Raw genomic sequence first — 26,907 nt, 5'->3', positions numbered from 1 at the left:
CCAGGGACTCTGACTGGCCTAACTCTGGGGTCGGTTTCCTAGTGTGGAGGATCACATAGAAAATATGGCCATTGGGATTCTAACCTTGTGTAGTAGGGTTAGTTCCAGAGAAAGATGGCTCATTGAGAACTGGGTACTACACACCAGTTAATGTATAATGTCCTTTTGAGAAGTCTCTTACTCCCAGTCTCATGTTCTTGCCACTACCGCCACTATACAATGTGTCATTGAGGTTTACAATGTAGTAATAGTTGGGGGAGCAGGACCTACAAAATATCATTAAGGATATATGAAAGGCATGAAACAAACCAGAGGGATAAGATCTGTTCTGAAGATCTGTTCTAAAGGACCCTCTGTTTGAAAAGGACCCTTTGTTATCACTTTAGTTTGGGGTATTCATGAAGGCATTCATGAAGAACGAGTACTTGATAAGGACTTTGAAAGATAAGCTCATCTTAGAAATGAGGTAGTTTCCCCAAATACGGTAAATCAGCATAAACAAAAGAAGGGATGCCTGGGTAGCTCAGTGGTAAAGCATCTGCTCAGGGCGTGATCTCAGGATCTGGGATCCAGTCCCACATCAGACTCCCTGTGGGGAGCCTGCTTCTCCCTCTGCATGTGTCTCTCCCTCTCTCTGTGTCTCTCATGAATAAATAAATCTTTTTTTTTTTAAGGAGAATAAACAAAGCACATTAATTAACCTCAAAGAGTGCCCAGGATTAAAATCCTATCCTTCTGATGCCAAAACCCATGTTTTTGTTGCTATTAATACTACATGACATATGGAATAAACACTGAATGAAATGATTTGAAAGTCTGGAAACAGATCAGTTTAGCAACCCCAGTAGAAGTACATAGAGAGCCTAAGGTAGTTGCACTGAGAAGCATGGTATGGTTGTGGGCAAAAATATAATTGAAATACATAGGCTGGGACACCTGGGTGGCTCAGCAATTAAGTGCCTGCCTTTGGCCCAGGGTGTGATCCTGGAGTCTTAGGATCGAGTCCCACATCAGGCTACCTGTATGGAGCCTGCCTCTCTCTCTGCCTATGTCTCTGCCTCTCTCTTTGTGTCTCTGATGAATAAATAAATAAAAATCTTTAAAAAGAAAAGAAAAAAATACATAGGCTGTGGGAAATAAACAGATTAGAACCAAACAGGTTTGAGGAATGTTTAGTGTCATTGACTCACCTAGAGAAAAGATAAGCAGTTTTGCAGGAGTATCATTCATTCTAAGTGAGTTATGGTGATAGCAATGTAAATTGAAATATGCAGGAATGGAAATTGGGAGAGAAGTCTGAGAGCTCGGGTTTGGGAGCAAAGGTGTGAAACCTGGTAAGCATTTATGTATGTAAAAAAAGTGGGGTTGTGGACTGAAAAATGAATGCTCACAGAGAGAAGGAAATGGAAGTAGAATTTTGGTTTTATTTCTTCAACATTGCTTGCTATCACTTTCTCTTTTGTGTTTTCTGTATTGGAACGTGCACCTTCACGATAGTAGTCAAGCTATCTCAGACTTAATAGTTACATATGTTGGGCTCAAAGTACATACTCAGTAAATCTCTTAAAAGTTTTTTTCGTCAGTTATTTTAATACTTTTTAGGTTATCATGCTTTATGTCACATGACACATTTTAAAGAATTCTAATTTACTAGCATGTGATATCTAAATATATCAATTATATCTTATTATTTCCTTTATCTCAAAACTCCTTTCCTCCTATCTTGTCTATCTAATAACTTTGGCCATATTTTAGAAAAGAATCTACCTGTGAAACCCGTAGCTTGTCTGTTTAAAAGTACCCCATCATAATAGATGAGCAGATGATCTTAAACATAAAATTTCAGAATCAGTACTATAGTATCATACACTTTTAACCTATAGTACTTTGGTTAACCCATAACTATAGTAACCTATAGTATAATCTTAATAGATTGAAAATGAAAAATATGAATATTTCTTTGCAGAAAGAATACAAAACTGATTTCTAAATTTACAAGTAGGTATTCAGGACCAAAGTTTATTTTTTTAAAGTAGTATCATTAATAGTGGTACATAGGGATTAGATTTTGTTTTCACATACTAGAGGTGTCTAGAATTATCAGCAAATGATTAGAATTCATCCCTTACCACTGTAAGATTACAGTTTCTGATTTACCACCACCACCTCCCCTACCTCTGCTGACTTCTATTAGTCCCATACAGGTAGCAGAAGTAGTTTGGAGGTTACCATAATATCCATTTACGCCCACTCTGTATACATCCCAGCCAGGGTACTATAGAATCAGCAAAAGATAGCTAATATCTGTATTTGAATAAACTGTATTTTTGATATTTCTTATTTTTCTCATTTACAGGGAGTTGATTTTCATATGGAGTAAACTTCAGCTTAAGTCTAATCCTTCAAAACAAGTTTTTGTAGATCAATGCTACCAGCTTTTAAGAACAGCAACTAATGTGAGAGTCATATTTCCTTTCATGAAAATCATTAAAGATGAGGTAAATAGTATATCTTTATCCCTTAATTTTAAATAAGTTTAAATGACAGTTTACTGAAACTTGAATCTTTTATGATAAAATTTATTTGAAGGGAAGGAGGATTTTAAAGCCACATTCTCCATGTATTACATCTTTCCCTTCCCCCAATCTCAAATTCTCAACATGGTACTAAGGGTATACATGAGTGAAAATAACTGAAAAAAAGAGAACAACTGCCAATTTGGTGTTACTTAAAATTTAATATGGAACAACTGCATCCATAAGAAGCTATTATCTCTTCACTTAAAATTAAATGTTTGTCACTTTTAACACTGTCCTAAATCCTGTTTGTAGAATCTTAACTTATTTGCAAATGGACTTTGTATATCCATAGGTAATGCCTGCTCACTTCCACAGAAAAATATGGGGGTTCATAGTTTTAAGTCTGGTGTTCAGGTGAAAAGGAACAATGAATTTTGAGGCATTTTTGAAACCTGACAAACTTTTAAAGTATATATTTGAAGTAATAGTGAAATCCAGTACTTGTTTTTAAAAATAGTTCTAAAGGAAGTTTTTCATGGGTCACTTAAATGTGGGTACATTTCAACCTAAGACTCTTACATAGACGTGAAATTGGATCCTGCAGATCCTTTAACTTTTTCCCCTCAAATATTAACTGAACTTTGAATACAAAGATAAGGAAATAAAACTACCCTGTACTTTAGGTAGCTCCATTTAGCTGAATCTTTATGAAGGTTACTTTTAAATATATAAGAGGCATCCATTAAATAATATATTTTACTTTTTCTTATGTATTTATGCAGTTACCACTTTCATTATCACTCATAAGATGTATGACCATGTAGTATAATTACATCCTCATGATATAAAGTTAGCAACATTGCATTCAGAGAGTTTTGTAAATTTCCTATTTACTTTACTATCTGTATTCATAGTTTCATTATTAAATAGTAAAATATTATTCAAATGCACTGTCAAAGTTAACCTGTACCCCCAATTAAAAACGGAAAAAAAACACCAAAACACCAAACTATGCTATGAAATCCTTTTCAACATATGAAGTGCATCAGAATCACCTGTAAAACTTAAAAACAAAAATAAAATAAAATGTACCCATGTATATTTTTTACATAGGATTCTTATTTGTACCAAAAGTTGAAAGATTTTTGTTATAAAAAGTTTACAATATAGGTGAAGTTCATATAGTTACCATAAAGCTTTCTTATATTCACATGTCTAGTTGTCTTAAGACCGTAAAAGGAAAAATTCAAAGATGAAATAAATATTTTAAAATGTGCTTAACTATTTATACTCTATTAAAAACATCTTTACTGATTGAATAGATCATTTATACTTCAGTATGCCTCAGTGCTTTGAAAAGAGACACAATGCTGTGTGAGTTCTGAAGAATGTGACATTACAAATGACGTATCTGGAAAGGCTTCACAGAAGAAGATGCTTTAAGCTGGGTTTTGAATGGTAGAGCAGGCTAATACTAACATGTAGAGGACTTTGTAGTTTACCGAGCATTTTTTGCCTCCTTGTATTACTTGTTCTTTCACAACTGTCCTTCAGCATTAATAGGGTAGAGAAATGTAGGGAGGAGGCTAATCAAAGAGACTCCAGGAAGTTGCAGGGGTAGGGGTGGTGGTTGGAAATCCTTAAGACCTTGACTTGCATGCTGCACTGCAAGCTGGAACTTCAGTCTGTCAATGTGCTGGAATTGTTGAAGGATTTCAGGTAAGGAAGTAGCCCGTTGTCCTTTGTCATGATCTTAAAATTTTTAGACCTGAGCGACTGGATACATGATAAGACAAAAGATATAGAAAGGATAAAGTTAGGAGAAAGATAAGGAATTCTGTTTCGAATTTTGAATTTTGAATTCACTAAATCTGGAAAATCTAGGTGCAAATATCTAATAATAACAGAAATAAGAAATTTGAATTCAGAAAAGGATTCCAAGCTGAAATGATGGATATACAGGAGGAAGTTATAGTCATTAATAGAATAGATCTGATCCTGTTCACATTTACATTTATTCAAAGGTTACTATATGCCAACTTCTATGCTAATGGTGGGAGGATACTACCTGTGATTTAAGAATTCAAAGTCAGGGGGCAGGGGCATACACAGTTACAAAACAATTATGTATGTGCTTTTTATAAATAAGTATAAGCTACTCTCCGTGGAAAGAATAGGAAATGTTTAACTCTGTCCCAGGGCTGGGGCCAGAGTGAATGAGGAGAAAAACTTTCAGAGTAAAACCGATTCTCAATGAATAGGATATAGATAGGAATTTACTAGCTAGGTAAAGGGGGATTATGATGAGCAAAGTTAAGGTCTGCTTGTAGAACTATAAGTAGTTAAGCAGGGTTACACAGCATGTAAGAGACAACGAAGACATGAGGCTGGCAAGGTAGTGTTCCTGTCATCCATAGTGTACCATATGCAGGCAGTACACACACAAGCACACACTTGTAAAGACATATTATCATTGTGTCTTTTTCTATTCAAACAAGCATTTATCATTCCACATCACTAGGGCCATTATTTATCATTTGAGTTAAGGTAGATGGATAGTAAATTCCCAATGCAGTTATCCTTGAGTCATCAGTAAAAGTTTCAAAGCTTGAATAATTTTCAGATAACTTCCATGTAGGTTCTGTTATTATGATTTTTATTAGATTTGGAAGGACTGTAATTGCCCTTTTCATGTGGGCCACACTTTTACTTGGAGAGATAATATTACTTAATAAGTAATATTTTTAGTGCAGATTTATGAATTTCTACAAGCAGTTTTTTTAAAAAGTATATAGTTCTTTTTTAAACACTGTTAAATGTTAAAATTGATAAATACTTTAAATATATTTAATTTAACCTTCTGCCTCAAAATGTGAGATTGGTACCTAATACACAGGGGGCTATATTTGTAAGAAACCTTAATCACCATAAGGTTATGAACCATTTTATATTATAGTTCATAGAGATTATCAAATTTGAAAATTAAACAAACTGGAAGCTAAACTGCTATATCTTCCAGATTATTCTCAAGTTAAAAAAGATTTACTTACATATTAAAAAAGACTTAAACAAGGCTACCTGTTGAGGGAAACTGCACATTTGGAATACTGTGTTTATGCAGCCTTCATTTCAGAGTTGTATTTTAAAATGATAAAAGTATAATAATTTTTTTACAAAGGTATTTATTTAGTGATGATATTTTTCCTTTTACAGGTTGAAGAAGATGGCTTACAAATTTGTGTCGAAATATGTGGTTGTGCTCTACAACTAGATCTTCATGATGATCCCAAAACTAAGTGTTTAATTTATAAAACAATTGCACATTTTTTGCCAAATGATTTGGAGATCCTCAGGATTTGTGCACTCTCAATATTTTTTCTTGAGCGTTCCTTGGAAGCTTATCATACTGTTGAAGAGCTTTATAAACGTCCAGATGAGGAATATAACGAAGGCACAAGCAGTGTTCAAAATCGTGTTCGTTTTGAATTACTTCCAATTTTGAAAAAGGGATTGTTTTTTGATCCCGAATTCTGGAACTTTGTAATGATTAAGAAAAACTGTGTAGCATTACTGACAGATAAGTCAGCAGTTAGATTTCTAAATGAAAGTACACTGGAAAATTCTACAGGTAATCTAAAAAAGGCAGTGGAACAGCAAGGTTTAGATGAAGGGCTGGACTCTCTTACAGATCAGAGCACTGGAGAGCTTGATCCTGATGATATATCTCAAGTGCAACCTAAGAGTCACATTAATACAAAGAAAAATCTTATGGCTCTTAATGTTTCCAAAGTAGATCACAATGTCCCAAGGCATCGGTGTATGTTATGTAACAAGGAATTTCTAGGTGGTCACATTGTAAGGCATGCCCAAGCTCATCAGAAAAAGGGCAGTTTTTCATGTGTAATATGTGGTAGGAAATTTAGAAACAGAGGACTTATGCAGAAGCATTTAAAGAATCATGTTAAGAAAATACAAAGACAGCAAATTGCTGCAGCTCAACAGGAGGATCAGGAAATCCCTGCTTTGGAAGAAATAAATTGTTCTGATACTTTCATTTCATTTGAAAATGGGAATTCTGAAAATAAGAATTTGGAAATAGAGACAATTACTGCTTCCAGTGATGGAAACAAAGAAATCATCCCTGCACATGTGGCTGAATTCATTGAAATTCCCGTGAGTGTATCAGAAGATGTTATTGAAAACATGATTGAAAATGGGAGTCCTGATACTTCTTTACATAATGTCTCAGAGCCTTTGACTATATGTGAGGATGACTATGAGGAGGAAGAAGATGAAGAAGGTGATTATGAAGAAGACGATTATGACCTGAATCAAGAAACTTCAGTACTTCATAAAATCAATGGAACTGTGTGCCATCCAAAAGAAATATATGCCACAGATCAAGAAGGAAACTTCAAATGCCCTGCTCTCGGTTGTGTCAGGATATTTAAAAGAATTGGATTTCTAAATAAACACGCAAGGACTGTACATCCAACTGATTTAAACGTGCGGCAAACAGTAATGAAGTGGAGCAAAGGAAAATGCAAATTCTGTCAAAGGCAATTTGAAGATTCTCAACATTTTATAGATCACCTTAATAGACACAGCTATCCAAATGTGTACTTTTGTTTGCATTTTAATTGCAATGAGTCGTTTAAGTTACCATTCCAGCTTGCTCAGCACACAAAAAGTCACAGGATATTTCAAGCTCAGTGTAGTTTTCCAGAATGCCATGAGCTTTTTGAAGATCTTCCTCTGCTATATGAACATGAAGCTCAGCACTATTTAAGTAAAACACCAGAATCATCTACACAACCAAGTGAAACAATTGTTTGGAATGTTCTTACAGACTCAAATCCTCATCATCAGGAAAAAGACTCATCTAGTAATGAGAAACAAACTATTAGTCTGCCAGTTTCTACTAGCAAATCAAGGAAAGATTCCACAGAACCAAAGACATGTACAGAAAGTATGGAAAAGAAAACAGATGGTTTAGTTCAGAATGGAAATGAACATTCTGATGACACTGTTTCTGATATAAGCTTGATAGACCAAAAGATGCCTGACATAGAGCCAAATTCTGAAAATAATTGTAGTATTAGTGATTTAGTCAATGGACACAGTGGAATAGAGCAGACACCTTTAGTTGCGTCAGATCCTGCTTTGAAAATTGATACAAATAGAATCAGGACAGAAAATGGTTCCATTTTACCCAGTGTTGTACCACAAGAACATAATACCCTGCCAGTATCTCAGGCACCTTCCAAACCAAATCTGACGAGTGAACATACTTCATATGGCTTAATTTTAACGAAGCCATATGTCAGACCACTGCCTCCCAGTTACCTTGATGAACGGTACCTTAGTATGCCAAAACGCAGAAAATTTCTGACTGATAGAGTAGATGCCTGTTCTGATCAAGATAACGTTTGTAAAAAATCCGTGAAAAGATTAAGATGTGGCAAATGCCTGACCACCTACTGTAATGCAGAAGCACTTGAGGCTCACCTTGCACAAAAGAAATGTCAGACACTCTTTGGATTTGATTCAGATGATGAAAGTAAGTCTTCTATCTACTCGATAGGTATATCTGTAGAAATAGAAAATCCCATAGATCTTTATGAGGTTAAAGTTAACATTTGTATAGCACAGATAATAAAGCACCACCCCATACATTATTTCTTTTAATCCATACAGCCACTATGAGGTGATGTTACTACTCCTGTTTTATAGATCAAGCAACTGAAATTTCACAAGTTAAGTAATGTGCATAGGTATAGCCTATTTTCTGTGGAAGACAGAACTTGGACAGTTTTTCATACTCTTTGACATACTCATTCACTGTGTCTGAGGCATTTCTTCATTCCAAGTTTCATGTTATAAAAGTTTTAGAAACAGAGTAATTGTGATGAAAGTGCTTTTCATTTGCATGCCAGAATATAAGTCAAGTGAAGTTGGACTGCTTTTACAGAAACAAAAGTTTAACCAGAAAATAATCAAAAGACAAAATTGAGCGAAAGTCTTGCCTTTCTACTAACATCAATATTTTTTTTAATAAGAGTATAAACAGGAATCTGACTTACAGGATTCCAGTTGAACTATAAAATTTGAATTAACAGACATGTTCTGTTTTACAGGTGCCTGATAAAAATATTTCAGGAAGATCTGTCGATCAAGTAGTAGTGTGAAAAAAGCACTACAAGAAATTGCATCATCAATTTGCTATTTTCCTGATGGCCTTAATTTTCAAGCGGTCTTGGATTACTAAAGATAAAGACAAAGCACATTTTCTAGAATGAACTCAGAGAGGAGATGTGCTGGTTTAGACTCCAAAAGGGTTATTACAAAACTCCCAAAGTACCAGTTATCCAGAAAACCACATTTTTTAAAAAGCTGATGACTTAATGCAGCATGTTCAGTTTCACTTATGTGAGAATCGTGTTCAAAGAACTAGTCAAAGAAAAACCAGCTATGGCCTTACAGAAAGGGAAAAGTTAACCCATTATAAAAAGGGGGGGAGGGGTTGGTTTACAATAAACAAGTTAAAGTATTCTACAAATGAGATTTGTTTTCTTGTCATGCATAATCAGATTATGTCCTCCCTTCTCTTCAAACATGATTTAGAGAATATTGCTATTTGGTTTATTATAATTTAGAAACTGATACATGAAATAAAACTTGATTTATCACCCTGCTATCCATAAAAGATTGTAAGTTGTTCCCAGGTTGATTGATTAGACAGGACCGAGTTCCATGAATGGCATGCCAGCACTGAAAAAACAAAAACAAAAGAAAACAAAACAGCAATGCTTCACTAATAAGCTCTTGATAGAACATTTCACTTTCCATTTTTGTAATACCAGTGAATTGTATTTAAAGGCAGTAGTGTCAATTAAATAGAAAAAGTACCATCAGTAACTTTGGGGAGAGATGGGAGGAATCTAAGACCATTAAAGGCTATCTAATTCAAGGAAAACACTGAATTGCAAATAACTCAATGTGAATAATGGTATAAGCACACTGGGATATTTCTATTTGTATATAGAGTAGTGTTAGGACATTGCTTGATGATTCATAGTAAGGTCCTTTTAGACATTAATGTGAGTTATCTAAGTACAGTCCTATAAAAATAATTGGCTGTAAAAAAAATGTCAGCTAGAATCAGGTCAAGAATTCATTGGTTTTATTCAGTTAGGAGAGTTAATTCTACTATAAGCCATACTACTCACGCTTTCTTATTTATTAGTGATGAATTTGGTCTGAATAGTAATTTTTATATATAAAAGGAAATATTTACACAAAAATTTGCACAGCAAGAATACAGTTAAGATATATTGATGCTTTTATTTTCCTGGATGACCAGTGATTTTCCTAAGGAAGATTTTAACTTACTAGTCAATGAATTGTTAAAACACAAAAATATTTTTTAAGATACTCTCTCAGATATGTTCCACTTGTACATTCTCTAAAACAGGAAGCTCATAGACCTTCTTTTACCTGTAAGTCTGTTAATCTGTAGCGGAGATAAAATGAACAAAAATGCAAAGGCAAGTTCTTAAAAAATGGAGCTACTTATGTGCCATGGTCAACCAAATATTTCAATTATTCCAACTGATAATTTTGTTCAGCAGATAATTTTATTGGACCCTACTATTACAAACTTTTGGATATTAAAGCTTCTTGAAGTCACTAAGGAAGGGGACATCCTTCCACAGTAGCATCCAGACTTTATTAAATTGGGATTTCCAGGTCATGAAAGATTTCAAAAAAATTGCTCAATTTTATTAGTTTATTTATTCATTCACTACTATGCAATTGGTAGTCACGAGTCCATTTCAATCAAATTGAGGTTTTTGTTTTGTTTGTGTAGCCTACATTAGGCTGTGGAATTAATATTTAAATAACAGATAAGTAAACAGAATTCAATCAGATTTTAAAAACTTCAAAGTAAACTAAAAAAAAAAAAAAAAAAAACCCAACCAGACAAAAACAACACAACGCTTTCCGTATTTCCTAATACTAAAAATATAATGCTTGAGTTCTACTTCATTTCAGTATAAAATACATCATGTAATAAAGAGTCTGTTTGGAACTAGTTCATTTGGACAGTGAAGTGTTTTTGAAATATAATTTTCTGCTTTGTACATTTTCCAGAAGTTTAAAATTACAACTTAACATTTTATCACATTTTTAACTTATTTTTTGTAAGTTGTAATTATTGACATGAATCCATGTTCTGCACGTTATTTTCATTCACTCTGCATTTTGTACCATACCAAGATATTTTAAACATACTCCACTTGTTAATTTTGTCTTTAATTTGAGGTTTTGTTCCTACTTTTATGTTGCTAAGGGAAAATTGTTTCTGAAACAGATCAAATCATTCTATTCATAAATCAAGGAATGTTTTATAAAAATCTATTTGACCACACTGTTCTAAACCTCTTTATCTTTAATCAAATAATTGCTATTGAAAGTATGTGTACATTTCATTATGTATGTCTTATAAAGCATAAACTTACATCATTTTGCTTTTGTGGGGTGCATAAACTTCCAACAATTTTAATTTGGGATTCAGAAGAAAAGGAAGCTTTCTTACTCCTCAGATTCTTCTCTTTTACTTTGAATTCCTTCTATTTTGAGGATATGTTTATCTTACATGGACCAAGTTTCAATCCTTATTTTTTTAAATAAAAATTTCCTTCAAAACATTAAATATAAACTTTTTGCTATATTAGTAAGGTCAAGGAAAGAGCAAATATGAATTTTTGCTGCTCAGATATTACAGAAAAGAGGGATCTCCGTGGACAAGGACACTGGTACTTTGGGCTTTAGCCATATTCATTTTTTTAAACCACCAATTATATAATGAGTAGATAACTTAAAACATTGAACTTGTGATTCTTTTCAAATCACACTTGAAGGTTCAGGCGTACTCCTTTCATGTTTGGTTTAAACTGTTGTATGGATGGAAAACCTAAAAGGGATGATAGTTTTATCTTTTAATTTATTTGGTACTGTAAAACACCTTTTCAGAATGCCTAAATGCTGCATATGCATTTTGGAATTGTTAATATGTGAAAGATATTACAGATTCAGCAAGAAAGGAAATTTGTGCTTCCTTGTTGAACATTAAATTATTTTACTTTGCATTTTATAAGAGTACAAATTAAAACTGAGCCATTGAACTGCAATAATTCAACAATAGCGTCTCATTTCAAGAAATTTTTTGTACTGTATATAGACCTGTTCAATAAAACATTGTCCTTGTTGGTAATGAAGTGTTCAGTTTTATGTAGCATAATGCTTCAAAAGCATTATGGTATATAGTAAGAAATTTCTATTATGTCTTATGAGATAATGAATTATTTCAATTAATGTTCTCATATTCAGATGATTAATTTTTAAAAACATTTTAAAATAGATCTAGAAATTTACATAAAACATTTTAGACATTATTTTAACTAATGTCCACATGCAGGAATTACAAGTTGACAGAATGCTGGTTACTAAAGTTATTTTGGGTACCCTCTGCAAACTTAATAGGTAGACAAATCTCAGAACTCTGTAAATGAAAGATAGTGGATGGATTTATCTGTGTTGGTAAGTCTTCAAAGATGAAGAGCATCTGGTGGAACTCAAAAAAAAAAAAAACACTGGGAAGTCACTTTGAAATAAGGTTGTAAATATTTTCTTTTCTGAGACTTGAGGAATTCTGGAAAGCAACCAAATATTACTAAATATGCTTCCAAGAAAAACAAATGAGGTTGCTTGTCAGAGCAAATATAAGTTCCATACCAGTCTCAAGAATCAACTAATGAAAGGGTTAGAACTTTTGGCTATATAAAGATGTCAAATGGAGGCAATCCAGTATTACATAGAATTAAAACTAAAAGTGGGAGAGAGGTTCATGCCTTATTTATGAGTGCTACACACTGGAGGAGAAATGTCTCCTGTTTTACTAAATTACTAGCTATTTTGTATGTGTTCCTCCTATTTGTTAAAATAACTCAAAAGATATGAACACTGCGTTTTAGAAATCAAGGTTCAAAAACAACCTAAATAACTTGACTGAAGTCACGCAGGAGAGGTGGGATTGAAAAATCAGATGTGTCTTTTTAAAACTAATGCCATGCAGTTTTTACTCTGCATTCAGGTTTCCCTACAAGTGTAGAGTATGAGTGGCTCTAATATATGCAAATAGTGTCAGACTTGCCTGAAGATTAGTGGTTTTTGAGACAAAGGATGAAAGGTAGGAATAGGTGGCTGATGTTTCATTTTCTTCTATTAGCAGTGATTTTTACAGTGTGGTCCTGGAGCAGCGAAATTAGCATCACCTAAGAATTTGTTAGAAATGCTAGGGGCAGCCTGGGTGGCTCAGCGGTTTAGCACCACCTTCAGCCCAGGGCCTGATCCTGGAGACCCAGGATTGAGTCTCACGTCAGGCTCCCTGCATGGAGCCTGCTTCTCCCTCTGCCTGTGTCTCTGCCTCTCTCCCTCTCTCTCTGTCTCATAAATAAATAAAATCTTAAAAAAAAAAAAAAAAAAAGAAATGCTAAATTTCGACGGTGCCTTGGTGCAGTGAGCTAAGTCCGCTCAGGTCATGATCCCAGGGTTGGGCTCCCTGCTCAGAGGGGAGTCTGCTTCTCCCTCTCTTCTCTGCCTTCCCCTACCACTTATTTTTCTTGCTTGCTTTCTTTCTCTCAAGTAAATAAATAAAAACAACAGGCAAGCTTAAAGAACAAATAGCAAGGGGAACCACTGTGACTAGTTTGGAGCAAGAGACTGAAAGAATAGCAGAAAATGAAGACAGGTAAAAGGTAAGAGCCAAACTCTATACAGTGGTATATATCTACAATATCCAATACAGTAGCCACTAGCCATATATAGCTATTAAAATTTAACTGAAATTCAAATAAAACTTAAAATTCAGTTCCTTGATTGTACTAGCGATATTATAACTACATTATAACTATAATGTAATAGCTAATGTGGCTGATGGTTACTGTACTGAACAACACAGATAAAGAATATTTTCATGATCTCAAAGTGATTTTGGACAAGTGGTTCTGTATTAGTAGTTCTCAACTGGGGGGTGGTAATTTTGTTCCCTGGGGATTTGGCAATTGGGGGATATTTTTGGTAGCCACAACTGGAGGGTCGGAGGTGCTACTGGCATTTAGTGGGTAGAGGCAAGGGATGCTGTTAAACATCCTACAATGCACAGTACAGCCTCCACAACAAGGAATTATCCAGCCCAAAATGTTAAAAGTGCCTCGACTGAGAAACCCTGCTCTGGATCAATCTTGATTGCAACTCTAAACTCAGTACCCCCTCTTGCACATGCTGCTCTGGCCTCCTTTGTACACGCCAAGCACTCTGCTGCTTCTTTGGAACCTCTACTGTTGTTTCTTCCTACAACATCCCTCTGTACTTCACTCACTTCCTTCACGTCTTTCATTATTACTTAGAGAAGCCTTTCTTGATAGCCTGTATAAAATAGCAACATCTGCTTCATCCCCCTCCTTTTGATTTATTTTTCTCCATAACACTTCCTGGCACAGTTTATAGTTTCTTGCATGTTTACTGTCTGATTCCTCTTAGTAGACTGCAAGCTCCAAGGAACTTGTATTTATTCCCAACACACAGTATAATGTCTGGCAAACAAGTGTTTAATAAATACTATTTCCTCCCTTTCTAAATGAAGGAATGAATGAAAGAAAAGTTTGGGCATGCCTTCTATATAGTCCCACACCAGCATGATGAGCACTTGTCATCTGTTTATTCGCAATACTCCCAAAAGCTCCTTGAAAGGAAGGTCTAGGGGATGCCTGGATGGCTCAGTGGTTGAGCACCTGCCTTTGGCCCAGGGCGTGATCCTGCCATCCCAGGATCGAGTCCCACATCAGGATCCCTGCAGGGAGCCTGCTTCTCCCTCTGCCTGTGTCTCTGCCCCTCTCTGTGTGTCTCATGAATAAATAAAATCTTTTTTTTTTTTATAGGAAGGTTGTCATTTCTCTGAATCTTCAGTTCCTAGCATAGTAGGCACTCATTAATACTTGATGAAAAATGAAGGATTTTTATCTTTTGAGTATATGATATACCATATAACATCCACTGTCAAATTAGTATAAACATGTTTGAAAGCTTATGCTCCTTTACAGTTTATTTTATAACTGATATTTAGCTGTGGTATTTTTTTAAAACATTAAATTTGCTCACCTGGATTTGCAGATATCTACATTTCAGTTACTAGATAGCAATACCCTAATTAAATGCTAACAAATCTAAAATATGCCAAAAATGTGGAAGAGGCTAGAGGTAAGTAGAATGTGTTTAAGTCAGATTTCTTGGCAGTCTTGATCAGAGACCATTACTTTCCCTCAGGTGATTAGGAGCTGCTGCCACACTAACAGTAACAGCTAATAATGCAGCTTTCAACTAGCCTCTCACTTAAGGGAGTTAGACGCTATCTCAACAGTAGATGTGGAGGTGTAAAAAAAAAATGCACTGTACATGTCTCTTGAAACAAAAATTCCTAAATGCAGCTTTCAACTACCCTCTCACATAAGAGAGTTAGACCCTATCTCAATAGTAGGTGTGGAGGTGCAATGGAAATGCAATATTCCCTAACTCTAAGACACAGGCATTCCTTGAATGCAGCTTTCAACTAACCTTTCTCGCATAAGGGAGTTAGAACCTAGCTCAACAGTAGTAGTGGCGGTGCCATGGAAATGTGATATAGTTAGCTCTGATAAACAAGCTTTCCCAGGAACACTGGTGAGAGGGAGAAAGAGTAGAGTCCTCAACTCAACTGGTCTCGCAAACTTACCTAGATAACGTTCAAACCATCCTGAATACCTACGAATTTGACCTGAGATTTATTTTTTTTTTTTAAATTTTTATTTATTTATGATAGTCAGAGAGAGAGAAAGAGAGAGAGGCAGAGACACAGGCAGAGGGAGAAGCAGGCTCCATGCACCGGGAGCCCGACGTGGGATTCGATCCCGGGTCTCCAGGATCGCGCCCTGGGCCAAAGGCAGGCGCCCAACCGCTGCGCCACCCAGGGATCCCTTGACCTGAGATTTAAAGAGAGACCAGCTGGAACGCTACAGAGAGAAAAGTTTTCACTTCTAACAAGGTAGGAAGGCAGAAAAATAAAAAATAAATCAAGTTGGGGAGGGGAATTGAGACTAGCCGGCAAAAGTTGAGTAGCAAAAGCCTCTGGGTCATGAAAGCCCAGCCCCCGACACAGGAGAACTTTAAAAATCACCTGAGTTTTCCTTGACGGAAATGTGTTTAGCAGTGAAATTGGGCAAAAGCGCCAGAGGGGCATGAAGCAAGAAGATTCCCGGAGACGCTGTAAGACTGGGGCGCCTCAGGGTAAAGCATATCACAAATCCCGTTCCCACTTTGGTAAAGGGCTGGAGCGCCACAACCTTCTAGGGCATTTGGGAGAAGCCCGCCAGTTCCTTAGGCCTGCCCAGAGCTCGCTTTACCCTAGAACCTGGCAACGGATGGAGACGACTATACTCCATTCCCTGTGGGAGAGGCACCCCAGGGAGTGTGGGTCCAGTGGCACAGGGCCCTGGATTCCAAGGTCCCGAAGTGCACAAAGCTGGCTATCCTATGTTCCACCTGGGACAGGCGGAAGTGGAGAGGGCACAGGAAAGCAAGCACTCTCCTGCCTCTGTGCAAGCAAGCAGCGCACCTGCCCCTGCCCCAAGGAGCATCTAGGACATTGTGGACTGGGAGACTGCAGTTAATTCCTCACTGGGAGCTCCACTCCAGACCTAGAAATCAGGCTGCAGCCTTTTTTTTTTTTTTTTTTTTAAATATCTCTTCTTTTCACATTGCACCTGGGAGAGGCGGGGCCGCCAAGGGACAAAGACCTCACAGGGTAAACAGCTCCCAGGGAGCCCGGCATCCGCGGGGGGGTGGGGGGGGTGGGGACCATCTCCCTCAGGTATACACACCTGAGAGTCAGCACAGCAGGCCCCTCGCCAGAAGACCAGCTGGAAGGACAGGGGAAAAGCAAGTTCTTGACCAAGTAGCGCTGGAAAACTCCAGGACTGAGGGAGAATAGTATATAGAACTAGACGGTCCCTTTTTTCCGCCTTTTTCCATTATGACTCATTTTTATATCACACTAAACTTTCCAATATTTGCTCTCTTTTCCCACCTTAACTACATATTTTATCACCTCTTCATTTTTAATTTTCTTCCTTTTTGACTTTCATATTTCTACAATTATAGGTCTTAGATATATTTTCCACTTCTAGATTCCCTTCAACATACTCAATTTAATTTTGGGAAATATACGAGATATGGGCTTTTGTTTTGTGTTGTTTTCTCTGCCTTGTTTTGTTCTATGATAAAGGAAGTTAATGCCTTCATATATATATAATATATATATAATAATTGAAGTTCGCTTTGCCAACATATAGTATAACACCCAGTGTTCATCCCATTAAGTGCCCTGCTCAGTGCCCGTCACCCAATTATCCCAACCCCCTTGCCCACCTCCCCATCTCCAACCCTTTATTTTTTTTCCAGAGTTAGCAGTCTCTCCTGCTTTGTCTCCCTCTCTAATTTTTCCCACTCAGTTCCCCTCCTTTCCCCTATAATCCCTTTCACGGTTTCTTATATTCCCCATATGAGTAAAACCATATAATGATTATCCTTCTCCAATTGACTTATGTCCCTCAGCATAATACCCTCCAGTTCCATCCACGTCGAAGCAAATGGTGGGTATTCATCCTTTCTAATGACTAATATCCCATTGTATATATACACCACATCTTCTCTATCTGTTCATCTGTCGAAGGACACTGAGGCTTCTTCCCCAGCTTGGCTACTGTGGACATTGCTGCCATAAACATTGGGGGGGCAGTTGTCTCGGCTTTTCACTGCATCTGTATCTTTGGGGTAAATCCGCAGCAGTGCAATTGTTGGGTCATAGGGCAGCTCTATTTTTAACTCTTTGAGGAACCTCCACACAGTTTTCCAGAGTGACTGCACCAGTTCACATTCCCACCAACAGTGCAAGAGAGTTCCCCATTCTCCACATCCTCTCCAACATTTGTTGTTTCCCATCCTGTTAATTTTCACCATTCTCATTTGTGTGAGGTGGTATCTCATTGTGGTTTTGATTGTATTTTCCTGATGGCCAGTGATGCAGAGCATTTTCTCATGTGCTTGTTGGCCACATGTATTTCTTCTTTGGAGAAATGTCTGTTCATGTATTCTGCCCATTTTATGATTGGATTGTTTGTTTCTTCGGTCTTGAGTTTAATAAGTTCTTTATAGATATTGGATACAAGCCCTTTATCTGATGTGTCATTTGCAAATATCTTCTCCCATTCTGTAGATGGTCTTTTAGTTTTGTTGACTGTTTCCTTTGCTGTGCAGAAGCTTTTTAATCTTGATTAAGTCCCAATTGTTCATTTATGCTTTTGTTTCCTTTGCCTTCATACATGTATCTTGCAAGAAGTTGCTGTGGCCAAGTTCAAAAAGGGTGTTGCCTGTGTTCTCCTCAATGATTTTATGGATTCACATCTCACATTTTGGTCTTTCATCCATTTTGAGTTTATCTTTGTGTCTGGTGTAAGACAATGGCCTAGTTTCATTCTTCTGCACGTGGATGTCCAATTTTCCCAGCACCGTTTATGGAAGAGACTGTCCTTTTTCCAGTGGATAGTCTTTCCTGCTTTGTCGAATATTAGTTGACCATAGAGTTGAGGGCCCATTTCTGGGTTTCCTATTCTGTTCCATGGATCTATGTGTCTGTTTTTGTGCCAGATGTTTTGTGTCTAGGTCTTGATGATCACAGCTTTGTAGTACAACTTGAAATCCGGCATTGTGATGCCCCCAGCTCTGGTTTTCTTTTCCAATATTCCCCTGGCTATTCAGAGTCTTTTCTGATTCCACAAAAAATCTTAAGATTATTGGTTCCAACTCTGTGAAGAAACTCCATGATATTTTGATAGGGATTGCATTGAATGTGTAAATTGCCCAGGGTAGCATAGACATTTTCACAATATTTATTCTTCCAATCCATGAGCATGGAGTATTTTTCCATCTTTTTGTATCTTCCTCGGTTTCTTTCAGAAGTGTTCTCTAGTTTTTAGGGTAGTTTTACCGCTTTGGCTAGGTTTATTCCTAGGTATGTTAGGATTTTGGGTGCAATTGTAAGTGGGACTGACTCATTAATTTCTCTTACTTCAGTCTCATTGTGAGTGTATAGAAATGCCACTGATTTCTGGGCATTGATTTTGTACCCTGCAACACTGCTGAATTGCTGTATGAGTTCTAGCAATCTTGGGGTGGAGTCTTTTGGGTTTTCTAGGTACAGATTCATGTCATATGCAAAGAGGGAGAGTTTGACTTCTTCTTTGCTGATTTGAACGCCTTTTATTTCTTCTTGTTGTCTGATTGCTGAGGCTAGGACTTCTAGTACTATGTTGAATAGCAGTGGTGAGAGTGGACATCCCTGTCGTGTTCCTGATCTTAGGGGAAAGGCTCCCAGTGTTTCCCCATGGAGAATGATATTGGCTGTGGGCTTTTCGTAGGTGGCTTTTAAGGTGCTGAGGAATGTTCCCTCTACCCCTACACTATGAAGAGTTTTGATCAAAAATGGATGCTGTATTTTGTCAAATGTTTTCTCTGCATCTATTGAAAGGATCATATGGTTCTCATTTTTTCTCTTGCTGATATGATCAATCACATTGATTGTTTTACGAGTGTGGAACCAGCCTTGCATCCCGGGGATAAATCCCACTTGGTCATGGTGAATAATCTTCTTAATGTGTTGTTGGATCCTATTGGCTAGTATCTTGTTGAGAATTTTTGCATCTGTGTTCATCAGGGATATTGGTTTATAATTCTCGTTTTTGGTGGGGTCTTTGGTTTTGTAAAAAGATGATGTTGGCCTCATAGAACGAGTTTGGAAGTACTCCATCTCTTTCTATCTTTCCGAACAGCTTTAGTAGAATAGGTATGGTTTCTTCTTTAAACGTTTGATAGAATTCCCCTGGGAAGCCATCTGGCCCTGGACTTTTGCGTCTTGGGAGGTTTTTGATGACTGCTTCAATTTCCTCCCTGGTTATTGGCCTGCTCAGGTTTTCTATTTCTTCCTGTTCCAGTTTTGGTCATTTGTGGTTTTCGAGAAATGCGTCCATTTCTTCTAGATTGCCCAATTTATTGGCACATAGCTGCTCATAATCAGTTTTTAAGATCATTTGTATTTCCTTGGTATTGGAGGTGAACTCTCCTTTCTCATTCATGCTTTTATTAATTTGAGTCTTCTCTCTCTTCTTTTTAATAAGGATGGCTAATGGTTTATCTATCTTATTAATTCTTTCAAAGAACCAACTCCTGGTTTTGTTGATCTGTTCCACAGTTCTTCTGGTCTCTATTTCATTGAGTTCTACTTGAATCTTTATTAACTCTCTTCTTCTGCTAGGTGTCGGATCTATTTTCTGTTTTTTCTCTAGCTCCTTTAGGTGCAAGGTTAGCTTTTGTATTTGAGTTCTTTCCAGTTTTTGGATGGATACTTGTATTGCGATGTATTTCCCCCTCAGGACTGCTTTTGCTATAACCCAAAGATTTTGAATGGTTGTATCTTCATTCTCATCAGTTTCTATGAATCTTTTTAATCCTTCTATAATTTCCTGGTTGACCCTTTCATCTTTTAGCAGGATGGTGCTTAACCTCCACGTGTTTGAAATCCTTCCAAACTTCTTCTTGTGTTTAGTTCTAGTTTCAAAGCATTGTGGTCTGAAAATATGCAGGGGACAATCCCAATCTTTTGGTATCGGTTGAAACCTGATTTGTAACCCAGTATGTGGCTTATTCTGGAGAAAGTTCCATGTGCACTTGAGAAGAATGTGTATTCAGTTGCATTTGGATGTAAAGTTCTGTAAATATCTGTGAAATCCATCTTGTCCAGTGTATCATCTAAAGCTCTTGTTTCTTTGGAGATGTTGTGCTTAGAATATCTGTCTATTGTAGAAAGCGCTGTGTTCAAGTCACCAAGTATAAATGTATTAGTATCTAAGTATGTCTTTACTTTGGTTGTTAACTGATTGATATACTTGGCAGCTCCCACATTAGGGGCATAAATATTCATGATTGGTAGGTCCTCTTGTTGGATAGATCCTTTAAGTATGATAGAGTGTCCCTCTTCATCTCTTGCTACAGTCTTTGGGATAAACTTTAATCTATCTTATATGAAGATTGCTACCCCTGCTTTCTTTTGAGGACCATTTGAATGATAAATGGTTCTTCACCCTTTCATTTTCAGGCTGGAGGTGTCCTTAGGTCTAAAATGAGTCTCTTGTAGACAGCAAATAGATGGGTCTTGCTTTTTTAACAATTTTTTTAAATTTTTATTTATTATTTATGATAGTCACACAGAGAGAGAGAGAGAGAGAGGCAGAGACACAGGCAGAGGGAGAAGCAGGCTCCATGCACCGGGAGCCCGACGTGGGATTCAATCCCGGGTCTCCAGGATCGCGCCCTGGGCCAAAGGCAGGCGCTAAACCGCTGCGCCACCCAGGGATCCCACCCTGCGCCTTTTGATGGGGTCATTAAGCCCATTCACGTTGAGTTACTATTGAAAGATATGAATTTACTGTCATCATGATACCTATTTAGTCCCTGTTTTTGTGGATTGTTTCCTTGGTCTTCCTCTTTCTTTTACAAAGTCCCCTTAATATTTCTTGCAGAGCTGGTTTGGTGGTCACATATTCTTTCAGTTTCTATCTTGGAAGCTCTTTATCTCTCCTTCTATCCTGAATGAGAGCCTTGCTGGCTAAAGTATTCTTGGCTGCAGGCTCTTCTCATTTAGGACCCTGAATATATCCTGCCAGCCCTTTCTGGCCTGCCAGGTCTCTGTGGAGAGGTCTGCTCTTAACCTAATACTTCTCCCCATAAAGGTCAGGGATCTCTTGTCTCTTGCTGCTTTAAGGATCTTCCCTTTATCTTTGGAATTTGCAAGTTTCTTAAATGTTGAAGTGTTGAATGGTTTTTATTGATTTTAGCAGGGGAACTCTCTACGTCCTGGATTTGAATGCCTGTTTTCCTTCCCAAGGTAGGGAAGTTCTCAGCTATGATTTGTTCAAATACTTTCTGGCCCTCTGGCCCTTTCGGCACCCCCTGGAACCCCAATTAAACGTAGATTTTTCCTTCTGAGGCTGTCATTTATTTCCCTTAACCTATCCTCATGATCTTTTAATTGTTTTTCTTTTTCTTCAGCTTCCTTCCTTGCTATCAACTTGTATTCTATGTCACTCACTCATTCTTCTACCTGATTAACCCTCGTCATAGCACCTCCAGTTTGGATTGCATCTCATTTAATTGATTTTTAATTTTTGCCTGATTAGATCTAAATTCTGCAGTCATGAATTCTCTTGAATCCTTTATGCTTTTTTCTAGAGCCACCAGTAGCTTTATAATTGTGCTTCTGAATTGGCTTTCTTTTTTTTTTTTTATTTATTTATTTTTATTGGTGTTCAATTTACTAACATACAGAATAACACCCAGTGCCCGTCACCCATTCACTCCCACCCCCCGCCCTCCTCCCCTTCTACCACCCCTAGTTCGTTTCCCAGAGTTAGCAGTCTTTATGTTCTGTCTCCCTTTCTGATATTTCCCACACATTTCTTCTCCCTTCCCTTATTTTCCCTTTATATTCGGGGGAGGGAGGGCGGGTGGAGGGCTCAGGAGGACCGGGGGCAGGAAAGATCCGCCGGGCCCCCAGCATGGCTGGACCTGCTGCAGGGTTGAATCCTCCTGGCGACTGCATGGACCCCACCCGTTTACCTCTTAACGGTTTCACGCCCTCTTGAACTCTCTCTTCAAAGTTCTTTTCAAATTTCCCTTACGGTACTTGTTGACTATCGGTCTCGTGCCGGTATTTAGCCTTAGGTGGAGTTTACCACCCGCTTTGGGCTGCATTCCCAAGCAATCCGACTCCCGGAAGACCCTGGCCCGGCGGCGCAGGCGGGGGGGGGGGGGGGGGGCGGGGCCTGCCGCCACTACCGGCCTCACACTGTCCCCAGGCTGGGCCTTGATCAGAAGGACTTGGGCCCCCCACGAGCGGCGCCGGGGAGTGGGTCTCGCCCCACTGTGGGGATTCGGCGCTTGGCTCCTGAATTGGCTTTCTGACATTGAATTGTAATCCAAATTTTGCAACTCTGTGAGAGAGAGTACTATTTCTGATTCTTTGTGGTGAGTTTTTCCGTCTAGTCATTTTGCTCAGTGCAGAGTGGCCAAAAACAAGTTGTACTGGAAAAAGGAGAAAAAGAGAGAAAAGAAAAACAAGGGGGGGTGGGACAAGCAGAAAACAAAAAACAAGGGGGAGTATCCTCTGATTCTATACACTGTGAACCCCCGACTTCCCCTGGAACTTTCCAGCGCTGCTTGGTCAATAACTTGCTTTTCCCCTGTCCTTCTAGCTGGTCTTCTGGAGGAGGGGCCTGCTGTGCTGATTCTCAGGTGTGTGCACCTGGGGGAGCTGCCCAGCCCCCTGCCAGGTGCACAGCTCAGTGGGATCTGTTTATCCTGTGAGGCCCCTGCTCAGTCCCAGGCACAAGGTGACACCAGGAGGAACAACAACAGTGACGGTGGCCGGCTCTCCAGCTCTGGAGTCAGCTCTGGCAGTAATTACCGTAGCTCCCAGTCCCCAGGGGCCTGGATGCTCGGGGGGCGGGGGGCCATTGATCTGTACAGCTTGGGGCCGCCCGGCGGCAGGAGTCTCCTTGCTGCCCTGTGTCCTCCCGGCCTCCGCCTGTCCTGAAGGGAGCTCTGGATCTTGGGCTGTGTCCCCTGGCACCCTGGGCTCTGGGACCTGCGCCGCTGGAATCGCGCTCCGGGGGCCACGCAGCCCCCACTGCGTGGAGCTGCCTACGGAGCGGCTGCCTGAGCTACTCCCGGGGCCCCACCAGGCGCGGCTCCAGGCCTTTAGGGAGCTCAGCCTGCGGGGTGTGGCCGCTCTCCCCAAGGTGCGGTTCCTCTGTTAGTGCCCCTGGGAGTCTGAGGGCATCCCTGCCCCTCCTGGGATCCTGCCCGAGTTCCCTGTGAGTGCCTTTCTGTCCGGGAAGATTGGTAAAGTTTCTGCTTCTCCAGGATTGGGCTTTCCTGTCCTGGGGGCACTCGCCGTCCCTCTTAGCCCAGCTCCTCATGGGGGCTCCTCCCCCTTGGATGCTTTTTTATTTCTTTATTTTTTTCCGTCTTCCTACCTTGATAGAAGCACGAACACTTCTCACTGTAGCATTCCATTTGTTCTCTCTTTAAATCTCAGGCCGAATTCGTAGGTTTTCAGGATGATTTGAACATTATATAGGTAAGTTGGTGGGGACAGGTGACTTGGGGACCCTACTCTTCTGCCATCTTGCCTTGCCTCTCACCTGAGATTAAAACAAAAACAAAACAAAACAAAAACCTCAGACGCAGGCAGGGTGAATGCAGGGTTCCGACAGAAACTGCGGAGACAAGAGGGCTTGATGGCTCTTCTGTGAAGGCTCACTGCAGACTGGGGGGTGGGATATTCAGTCCCAGGGCCAGAGAACCCGGCAGTCCCACACTCATCCCACCCATTAGCGTTGAGTCTTGGGGGATCAGCACAGCACCACCTGGTGGAGGTCAGAGGTGCTTATGCCGAGCCCGCCTCTGAGCCCTGCAGGTGCATCTCCACTAGGGCAAGATGCACACCTGACAATCAGCGCCACGGGCCCCTCCCCCAGAAGACTCGCACAGACAACTCACTCCCACCAAGTGTACGGACCACAGAGGGCTGCAAAGCTTCAGCTCTGTGGGGAAAGTAAGATCGAGCTTCCTTTGTACTTTATTCTTTATTTCTTTATTATTTTTCATTTATTTTCTTCAATCCTTTTTATTAATTGTTTAATTTTAATTTTTATGTATATACTTTATGTCTTTGTTTACTTTCATTGTACTTTACTTTTTTTCTTATTTCGGGATTTAGATCCTTTTAGCAAGCAGGCCAAAACACACCCAGGATCTAGTTTTGGGGTTTTTTTGTTATTGTTATTTTTCTTATATTTTCTTTGCCTTTCTTCTTTCTTTTCTGGACAAAATAATCAGATGGAGAAATTCATCCCCGAAAAAAAACATGAGGTAGTACTCACAGGTAGGGAGTTAATCAATACAGATATAAGTAAGTGTCTGAACTAGAATTTAAAGCAATGATTATAAGGATAGTAGCTGGGCTGGAAAAGAGCAGAGAAGACACTAGAGAATCCCTTGCTGTAGAGATAAATAATTAAAATCTAGTCAGGCCAATATTAAAAATACTATAACTGAGATGAAGTCTCAAGTGGAAGCCATAAAAACAAGAAATGAAATGGACCAGAGAGGCAGACTTAGGAAACTCAGCAACTTATTGAAACATATCATATAAACAACATATCATATAAAACATCATATAACACTCATATCATAGGAGTCCCAGAAGAAATGGGGGGGCAGAAGTTTTATTTGAACAAATTATGTAAACTTCTCTAAGAAGGACACAAACACCGAAACCAAGAGCACAGGAAGCTCCCACTAAATTCAACAAAAGCTGACCATCATCAAGGCACATCATAGTCAAATTTACAAAATATACAGACAAGGAAAGAATCCTGAAAGTGGCTGGGGCGGGGGTTGGGGGAAGTTCTAACTACAAGGGAAGATGAATTAGGTTCACAGCAGATCTGTCCACAGAAATTTGACAGGCCAGAAAGGAGTGGAAGGAAATATTCCATATGCTGAATGGGAAAAATATGAAGTCTTTATCTAGCAATGCTATCATTCACGATAGGAGTAGAGATAATTTTCTGTACAGGTTAAAATAATGGAGTTCATGACCACTAAACCAGTCTGGCAAGAAATTTTAAGGGGGACTCTTTTAGTGGAGAAAAGAAGAGACCAAAAGCAACAAAGAGTAGAAAGGACCAGAGAACATCACCAGAAACACCAACTCTACTGGTAACACAAAGACACTAAATTCATATCTTTCAATAATCACTCTGAATGTATATGGACTAAATGCTCCAATCAAAAGATACAGGGTATCAGAGTGGCTTAAAAAACAAGATCTGGAATGCCTGCATGGCTCAGTCTGCCTTTAGCTCATGGCATGATCCTGGAGTCTGGGATCAATTGGGCTCCTTATGGGGAGCCTGCTTCTCCCTCTGCCTATCTCTCTCTCTCTCTCTCATAAATAAAGAAAATCTTTTTAAAAAGATCCATCTATATGCTACCTACAAGAGACTCACTGTACACCTACAGACATCTGCAGATTGAAAGGGGATGGAAAATCATCTATCATGCTAATGGACATCAAAGAAATCTGGAGGAGCCACACTTGACAAACTAGATTTTAAACCAAACATTGGGGACACCTGGGTGGATCAGTGGTTGTGTGTCTGCCTTCAGCTCAGGGTGTGGTCCCAGGGTCCTCGGATCAAGTCTCACATCGGCTCCCCTTGAGGAGCCTGCTTCTCCCTCTGCCTATGTTTCTGCCTCTGCTTCTATCTGTGGATCTCTCATGAACAAATAAATAACATCTTTTTTAAAAAGAGAAAGAACAAATACTGTAATGAGCAATGAAGAAGGACATTATTTCATAATTAAGGAGACTATCCATCAAGAAGATCAAACAATTGTAAATATTTATGCCAACATGGGAGTCCCTAAATATATAAATCAATTAACAACAAACATACAGAAACTCACTGATAATAATATAATAACAGGGGGTTTTAACACCCACTCACACCCAGTGAAAGATCATCTAAGCAGAAAATCAACAGGGAAACAATGGTTTTGATTGACACCCTGGACCAGAAGGACTCAACAAATATATTAAGAATATTTCATCCTAAAGCAGCAGAATACACATTCTTTTCAAGTGCACATGGGACATTCTCCAGAACAGATTACAAAATGGGCAACCAACTGGCCAACAGGTACGAGAAGACTAAGAACATACCATGTACATTTTCAAACCACAATACTATGAAACTTAAAGTCAGCTGCAAGAAAAAAATTTAAAGGACCACAAATACATGGAGATTAAAGAATATCCTACCAGAGAATGAATGGGGCAACCAGGAAATTAAAGAAGAAATTTAAAAAATATATGGAAACAAATGAAAATGAAAATGTGTTTGTTCAAACCTCTGGGATGTAGCAAAGGCAGTCCTAAGAGGGAAGTACATAGTAATACAGAAGAACAAGAAACAAGAAAAGTTTCCAATACACAACCTAACCCTACACCTAAAGGAGCAAGAAAAGGAACGGCAAGCAAAGCCTAAAGCCTGCAGAAGAAGGGAAGTAATAAGGATTAGAGCAGAAATAAATGATACAGAAACAACAAAAC

General features: G+C 38.6%; 1 protein-coding gene and 1 long non-coding RNA gene across 6 annotated transcripts in view; one reads left to right on the top strand and one right to left on the bottom strand.

Moving 5' to 3' along the window:
* The window catches only part of ZNF654 (zinc finger protein 654), a 92,436-nt gene extending 81,918 nt beyond the window's left edge, over positions 1–10,518 (top strand). For 4 of the 5 annotated variants that reach the window (XM_077878738.1, XM_077878741.1, XM_077878742.1 and 1 more), the window contains 2 exons: positions 2,357–2,498; positions 5,733–8,641. In XM_077878738.1, coding sequence (XP_077734864.1) covers positions 2,357–2,498; positions 5,733–8,207 — 2,617 coding nt within the window. In that variant the 3' untranslated portion in view covers positions 8,208–8,641. The other variant, XM_077878739.1, reaches the window with a different exon arrangement.
* On the bottom strand, positions 1,524–22,588 carry LOC144301702 (uncharacterized). The gene is made up of 4 exons (XR_013368436.1): positions 22,344–22,588; positions 9,210–9,290; positions 8,028–8,109; positions 1,524–4,295 (listed from the first exon to the last, which is right to left on the bottom strand). It is a non-coding gene; the product is annotated as an uncharacterized LOC144301702 (long non-coding RNA).
* Between the last annotated feature and the right edge of the window lie 4,319 nt (positions 22,589–26,907).

The sequence above is a fragment of the Canis aureus genome, chromosome 30 (genome assembly GCF_053574225.1).
Source record: "Canis aureus isolate CA01 chromosome 30, VMU_Caureus_v.1.0, whole genome shotgun sequence".
Lineage (NCBI taxonomy): Eukaryota > Metazoa > Chordata > Mammalia > Carnivora > Canidae > Canis > Canis aureus.
Note: the sequence above shows the minus strand (reverse complement) of the source record. Positions and strands in the feature narration are given on the sequence as shown.